Source organism: Marmota flaviventris, chromosome 1, assembly GCF_047511675.1.
Source record: "Marmota flaviventris isolate mMarFla1 chromosome 1, mMarFla1.hap1, whole genome shotgun sequence".
Taxonomy (NCBI): domain Eukaryota; kingdom Metazoa; phylum Chordata; class Mammalia; order Rodentia; family Sciuridae; genus Marmota; species Marmota flaviventris.
Genome location: NC_092498.1, coordinates 207,859,154 through 207,866,805, shown reverse-complemented (window position 1 = coordinate 207,866,805; position 7,652 = coordinate 207,859,154). Strand labels below are relative to the sequence as shown.

At 51.9% G+C, this 7,652-nt stretch overlaps 1 protein-coding gene across 2 annotated transcripts; it reads right to left on the bottom strand.

Annotated features, from left to right (window-relative positions):
• Window positions 1-1,906: 1,906 nt before the first annotated feature.
• Window positions 1,907-7,092, bottom strand: Ephx3 (epoxide hydrolase 3). Of its 2 annotated transcripts, none has more exons than XM_071601792.1 (8): window positions 7,074-7,092; window positions 6,037-6,424; window positions 5,785-5,870; window positions 5,248-5,405; window positions 4,977-5,105; window positions 2,768-2,871; window positions 2,541-2,677; window positions 1,907-2,446 (listed from the first exon to the last, which is right to left on the bottom strand). In XM_071601792.1, the coding sequence occupies exons 2-8, from the start codon at window positions 6,277-6,279 to the stop codon at window positions 2,221-2,223; spliced, it is 1,083 nt and encodes a 360-aa protein (XP_071457893.1). In that variant the 5' UTR covers window positions 6,280-6,424; window positions 7,074-7,092; the 3' UTR covers window positions 1,907-2,220. The 2 variants fall into 2 exon arrangements, with proteins under 2 accessions (XP_071457893.1, XP_027788174.1); XM_027932373.2 differs by lacking the exon at window positions 7,074-7,092 and adding an exon at window positions 6,655-6,732.
• Between the last annotated feature and the right edge of the window lie 560 nt (window positions 7,093-7,652).

Genomic DNA, 7,652 nt, shown 5'->3' with positions numbered 1-7,652 from the left:
TCGGGGTCTCTACTCCCGCCCAAAGTGCTGCGCACGTCCAGCCCCCGGCCGGAGAAAGGACGCACCTTGATTGGCGCGGGCCTGGGGAGGCGGGCATCCACTGAGCCTCGAGTTTGTAATGGCTCACTGGCCAGAACTTTGCCCAATCAACGCGATCGCTTCCTTTAGAAGACCTCGCCTCCCTCCCCTCCCGCAACCTAGAAGGCGGAAGACAGCGCCTTTTAGTTACCCTGGCAACCGTCAGCGGACCGGGTCGCCCCGGCAACTCTCCCAGACCTCCCGTCAACTTTTGCCTGGGCCCCTCCAATCACCCAGACAACCGCTACCCGTTCCGGTCAACCATCAACCTTTCCCTCATCACCCTGGCAACCATCGCCAGACCCACCACCCCTTGGACGCCGTCTTCATCCTGCCCGCAGGCCTCCTCACCCCAACCCTAGGCTCCAAGATTCCTGGGCCCCAAGTCTCAGGGACTCCTCCTTCTGGCCCCCAAGGAGGTGGACATTGCCCCCTGCAGGGGAGGCCTGCTCTGTTGAGGTTGAGCTGCTGCACTGTGCTGACAGTCCACTGCCTGTCTCTCTACTCGCATTCTTGCAGGGAACTATGGGACTGTCCAGCCGCCACAGGGAGCTCTTCAAAATGCAAGCCATGTCCCTACCCTGCTGAAAACCCGCTCTGACTTCCCTTGAGAATCGAATTCAAACTCCCCACAGCCCCTGGCGGTCTGGTTAGCAGCTACTGGCCTCCACATTGTTACTCCAATAGGCAGAGCTCTGTCCCTGCCTATTGATGGTTTCCTACTCCTGGGAAAAGTGCAACCCCTCCCCACCCCCACTGGGGTCCAGCCTCTGGTTTCTCAGAGAAGTCTTACCTGAGCTCTGTCATTCACTTGAATAGCCCTCTCTCCTCCCTGTGAATTCCAGGACATGGGCTATGTCTTACAATCCCAAATCTTCCTATCCCAAACTTCACTCTTAGTCTCACAGAGATGTCAAACCACTTGTGCAAAGGGAGGCTTCTGTGAGCCAGATCAAATTTTGCAAGGTTTAGCTTTAAGATGGGCTTATGGTGCACACTGTATACCTAGGACTTAGAACAATGCCTGGAATCTAAATTGAGTGAAAGTATGTCTCTGTGGGGAAAAGGGAGGGCAGAAGGGGATGGCTTGGCAAGTTGGGCTTTGGTTAGGCAGACTCATCCCAAAGCTAGAATGAATTTCTCAGGTCTCCTGAGTCCTCATGCGGCAGGTGATGACACTATCCCCAAGACCCTAAATTCTAAAGTCAAGGAGATAGAAGTTGATGCTGGAGGTCCACCCTCCACTTCTAACCCCCTCATTTGAGGCCGGAGCCAGAAGCCTCCATAATCAGCAGAAACTTCAGTTAATCTGGAGCAGAAGATTCTAGGAGCCGAAGGGGAAAGCCCTCAGATCCCAGATGACCATACAGAGAGCCGGCCTCTTCCTATGCTGAGTCTAGAATCTCATGTTTGTTAATGGAGCCCAGAGATCTGAGACAGGCTGGCACAGGCTGGGGTGAGAGAACTTGACTTGACTTGAACTTGGTTATAATGGGGAAAGGGATACTTGGGAGCTGCCCTGAGTCCAGCTGGAGGGGAATCTGTATACTCACCTGCCTTCCTATGAGTGTAAGGTGGTCAGGAGATAGATAGGCAAGGAGGTCCCGCACTCTTAAACTAGGAACATTCTCACTGACACTAATAGAACTTTCTGCACTAATGTGACAATTGAGCACTTGAAATATAGCTACTGTGACTGAGGCACTGCATTTTAAATTGTATTTCATCTTAATTAATTCACATTTATATTGAAGTAGCCACCTGTGGCTAGCACTACCATATTGGATAGAATATTGGAGAAGACTTGAGATCCAGACTGGGAGCCAGAGACAGAAATATCAGTTTATAGTCTACACAGCACCTTTGGTAAGGAGGGTCAGAAACTAAATTCTAGAACCTAGCTACATGAAGGAGAGTTCCCAGGGTCCATATGTTTGCAACACATGCATGCACACACCCATGCCTGGACTGGTGTGCCTCAGGGAATCCACACATGCATTTGTGTGCCATCCAGAAGACTTACACTCAGGGCTGATCCAGGAGTTCACCATGTATGTACACAGACTCCCAGGCACACACAGATGATGTGTTCCTGAGTTTCTGTGTGCTTGTGTATCTGGGCAGGCAGGCGAGCAAGGGTCACTAGTCCAGCAGGTCTTGCAAAAAAGCCCACATGTATTGGTGCATCTCCTGGGGGTGGCTCTGGGGGATCCAGTGCCCCGCATCTGGCAGGATGTGGGCCTCCAGTCGGCCTGGCACAAAGCGTCTACTAATGGCTCCCACCAGCCCCACCTCCATGTAGGGGTCCTTCTCCCCCCACAGCAGCAGTGTGGGTGTGGCCAGCTCCTGGGGCTCCAGAGGGAAGTTCCTATGGCCAAGACAGACAGACAGGCAGAAGGATGGCTACTCCTACTCCCTGTCCCTGGAACTCTTCTGCGCTTTTACCCTGGGTCCAGTCTTACCTGAAGAGGTTTCGGTAGTAATTGATGGGCCCTGTGAGACCACCAGGCTGAGAGAAGTTATAAAGGAAGGCCTCAAGTTCACTGGGGGTCAAGTGTGGGATGCCTGTCTTGTAGTGGGTGAGGGTAGTCTTCAGGATCTGGGCACAGAACAGGGCTCTGACTTCAGTGTCCAGCCTTCCTAGTCCCAACCTGCTACCCCACACCCCTAGGCCTTCACCCCACTGCACCTGGAAGTCAGACATGGACAGCAATTTCTCTGGCAGCCAAGGAAGCTGGAACAGGAACATGTAGTTCGATCGGAAGAACTGGCCAATGTGGCGTATTGAGTAGTCTGGGAAGGGAATGAAGGGAAGACAATGCAAGAGCTTGGGCCTGGAATGACTCTGCACTCTTGTATCCCAACACCCCTGTCAGGCACACAGTCCTCAAGAATACCGCCACTGCCTGCCTTGCTATGAAGACACTTGTCCCATTCCTGGCCCAGGTACCAGCTTTCTTCCTTGCCAGGTAGTCACTGTATTCACAGCGCCTCTCTCTACCTCTTCGAAGCTCCCATAGCCACCAGTATGCTTCTGCTGCCTGGGCCTGGATGCATTCACTGGCATTTATGTGCCAGATCTGGTTCTAGACTTTGGAGACCCAAAAGTGAATAGGACAGAAAAACTTCCTGCCCTCAAGGAGCTTTCAATCTAGAGTTGGAAACAGATAGGAAACAACAATGGTGGTGGGGGCTGAGCAGTTTTGACTACAATGGTGGGAATTAAAATCAAGTGAGGGCTGGAGGGATAGTTCAGTGGTAGAACACTTGCTTGTCTAGCATGCATGGAGCCCTAGTTTCAACCCCCAGTGAGACAAAAAATAAAAAAATAATAAATAAAATCAGGTGATATGGATGGGGGTAGAGTATAAATAGTAGATAGAGCCCAAGCTTAACATGCTTGAAGCCCTGTGTACAATCCCCAGGAACAAACTCACCCCCCAAAATGCCCCAAATCAGGTGATGTGATAAGACATTGGGTGGACAGAAATTACCATCTCATGCTATTATAGTAGTGGTTGCTTAGTTGTCTATGTCTTCACCACCAAGAAAGCCATTCAACCTCCCTTGTCTCAGTCTCTTCCAGGTGGAACATATTTTTGTAAGACCAGGAGCCCTGGGTAGGTTATTGTATACAGGCTCCCTGTTAGAGGCAATTATTACAGGTTGAACATTGCTCATCTGAAAATCTGAAATGTTCCAAAATTCAAAAGTTTTGAATGCTAACATGATACCACAAATGCAAAATTTCACACTGGACCTCTGATGGTTCATGTCTATAAACTTTTTAAAAAATATTTTTATAGTAGATGAATATAATACCTTTATTTTATTCTTATGTGGGCTGAGGATCAAACCCAGTGCCTCACACATGCTAGGCAAGTACTCTACCAACTGAGCTATAACCCCAGCCCTCTACAAACTTTTTTTACATACAAAATTGTTAAAAACTATTCTACAGGGGGCTGGGGTTGTGGCTCAGTGGTAGAGCGCTCGCCTTGCATGTGCAAGGCCCTGGGTTTGATCCTCAGCATCACATAAAAATAAATAAATAAATACAACTACAACTAAAAAAAAAAAAACCACTATTCTACAAATTACCTTATGTCTGAGTGCAAGGTATATATGAAAAAACGAACTATTTCTTTTTTTCTTTTTTTTTCCCCCCAGTACTGGGGACTGAACCCAGAGGGTCTTAACCATGGAGCCACCTCCCCAGCCCTTTTTATTTATTTATTTATTTATTTTTTTTAGTTTTCGGCAGACACAACATCTTTGTTTCTATGTGGTGCTGAGGATCGAACCTGGGCCGCACACATGCCAGGCGAGCGTGCTACTGCTTGAGCCACATCCCCAGCCCCTTTTTTGTATTTTATTTAGAGATGGTCTTGCTGAGCTGCTTAGGGCCTCATTAAAAGTTGCTGAGGCTGGCTTTGCACTTGTGATTCTCCTGCCTTAGCCTCCCAAGCCACTAGGATTACAGGTGTGTACCTCCACACCTGGCTGAACTATGAATTATTTCATGTTTAGACTTCAGTCCCATCTGCAAGGTATCTCGTTATGTGTATGTACAAATTGTAAAATCTAAAAATTTTGAAATCTGAAACACTTCTGGTCCTACGCAACAACTTTTTTTTCAGTGCTGGGGATTGAATTTAGGCCTCAAGCATGCTAGATAAGCATTTTAGCACTAAGCTATAATCCTTCAACTTGTATTTGAAAGTGCTTAAAAAATGTGGGTCACTCTTAAGTGTGCTGTCATTGATTTTCAATTGAGGAGTGACACAGGGAAGGGATCCAAGTTCACTGCTATACTCCTAACCCTTGGCATGAATGGAGAAGTGCAAATACAAACGTATACCCGTGTACGCTGGCACATCCCAGCATTCATGACACACCTTGGTACACTGACATGGGGGCAGCGCTGACCACAACCATCCGCTCTACCAGGGATGGGAAGTAGATGGAGAAATTCCAGGCAAGGAGAGCACCCCAGTCATGGCTCACAAGGATGCACTTGGAGTAACCTGGAGGACAGAGGAGTTGGTGTAAGATATCAGGTAGGAGTGAGGCAGGGTGGGCAACATGAGTCCCAGCAAGGAGTAAGAATGAGGAGATGGGCATGTACAGGATGGGGGAAGCCTTGTCTGAATGGGGTTGAGTCCTCACCCAGGCCCAGGATAACATCCTGGATGTCAGCCATCAGCAGGTCGATGGTGTAACAGTCCACATCTCTTGGTGCATCAGAAGGGCCGTAACCACGCAGGTCCGCAGCCACGACATGGAAGTGGTTCTGGAACTCCCTGAGCTGGTGGCGCCAGGAGAACCTGCTCAGCAGGAGGGAGTGTCGCGGGAAGTTGAGTCAGGGCCCCCAGGAGGCACTTCCATCCTACACACAACTGAGACTGGTAACCCCACCTTCCTGCTCTGGACTTCCCAGAAGAAAGGATGGGGGAAACCCAGGCAGATGCAGAGGCCAGCTGTACTCCAAATATAGGTCAGCTTCAATCTCAATGCTTCTTTGTCCCATCCCCTCAGGGTCTACAGATCCCAGGCATCCTGGTGGTCTCCCTGCCCTCTTGGCACTGTCTGGGCCCTATAATGCTGCTCTGTAACCCTAGGACTGCTCAGCCCTCATCCCCACTTCTTGGGTGCCCTAGTGGTGGGAGCTCCACCGCTCCCCAGTCCCATGTGCCCCAGACGTACCAGTTCTCCGGGAAGCCATGCAGAAACAGCATGAGAGGCCCCTTGCCGTGGCCAGCGGAGACATAGTGCAGGCGCAGACCAGAGCTCTGCGGGAGGGCAAGATGAAAGCCCTTTGAATCTTTCCTTCCTAGACTTGAACCCCCAGGACTCTGTACTGAACCGGATTTGGACTCAATTATTTCCTCTTAGCTCATCGCATCCCAAAACCTTGAGATCCCACAGCCCCAATGGCGCCCGCCCGCAAGCACTTACCCTGAGGCTCAGGAAGTCATGCTTGCCCAGTGTGGGGTCCTTCAGGCAAGCCGGAGCCGCTCGCCTGGGGCGCCCACAACAGCCACGTCTGGGCCGGCACAGCACGTGCGTGAGCGAGATGCAGCCATAGATTGCCCCGGCCACCAAAGCTGCCGAGTACACTAAACTCCACATGAAGGCACGCAGCAGCTTCAGCGTGAGGCGCGACGGCGCCAGCAGAGCAGTCACCACCAGCTCCGGCATGTCGCCGCGCCCCGGGATGACGACAGTGCTGCGGTCGGGAGCGTGGGCCAGGGGCTCTGGCAGCACTGGCGAGGCGGGATCTGGCCCGGGGAGCCCACCGCCTTTGGTCTGAGGACCCTCCGTGCCGTCGGCGCTTTGGGACTCGCTGAGGGAATAGATGGTCAGCTCAGACGGAAACCGCCACCGCACAAGACTCACCTAAAGTGTCAGGTAAACACCTGGGTGTGACATGGACAAGGAACAAGTCTAGGTAGGGTGCTGGGACAGAGCCCTCGAGGACCTGGCTTAGGTGGCTGGGGAGGGGCCTTGGGGGAAAAGAGGAGGCGTGGGCGGGGCCTAGGAAGGTCTGGGTGGAGCTTAAGACAAGGACTAGACCTGGGAGGACACCTGCAGCAGGTGGGTGGGTCTAAAGGCAAGAGGGAAATTCGGAACCCAGACAAACGCGGACCCTGTGCGAAATGGGCGGGGCCTAGGGTGAAGGGGCGTGACATATACAGGTGGGTGGAGCATGAAGGAGGTGGGGCCTAACATTGGGCGGAGAAGGCTGGAGGCTTGGCCAATGAACTGAGGTTGGCCTGTAGCTCGGCCAATGAGATGGAGAGGCGGGGCCGGAACCTACTATGGTAGATTCGAAGGCCCGGAAGCGGAAGAACGGGCAATGGTGTGGCGGTTGATCGAAGCAACCCGAAGAGGTCTCGGTAGCCTCGGCTACCATCCCACCCGAGTAGCTCCCGCCTTGGAGCGCGTGGCCTTCCCCTCGGCTTGACATCGTGGGACCCTGCAGCATACTTCACCTAGTCCTGGTTCCAACGGCGAGTCCTGAGGCCTCTGCCCCGTCCAGTTCTCCTGTTGGTCCAGCGGACCCACCAGCCCGCCCCTACACGGCTGTGATTGGACAGTGGCGGCCATTGATGTCCAAGCGACAGGTCCTGGACTGAGACCGGGATCTGGGCTCCGCCGGTAGAGAACAATGAAGAGGAAACCTCGACTCCTACAGGATAAAACCATCTTGGAAGCTGGAGGAGGGCCGGGGCGATTGGGGTCTTGGCGGCAAGAGGAAGCTGCGCCAGGCATGATGGAACCCTGGGTCATAGAGCCAAGTCCCTACCAGGAACCACCTTCTTCCCCACCTTTTGCAACCCTCCCCCGAGATTTCAGGGACGAACACTCATTTAACTCTTATATTATTATGACGCTCTTGCATTACGGATCCATGAACCTCAAGTTTCAGGAGGAAGACGTTTGCCTGAAGTCATACAAACAGCAATCCAGAAAGATTTACTGAGGAAAGCATTAATCTGTGGTTCCAATCTCACAGCCATTGGAAAGCTTTCAGATTCTGATGGTTACTTATAATGTGTTTCTGTGGCTAT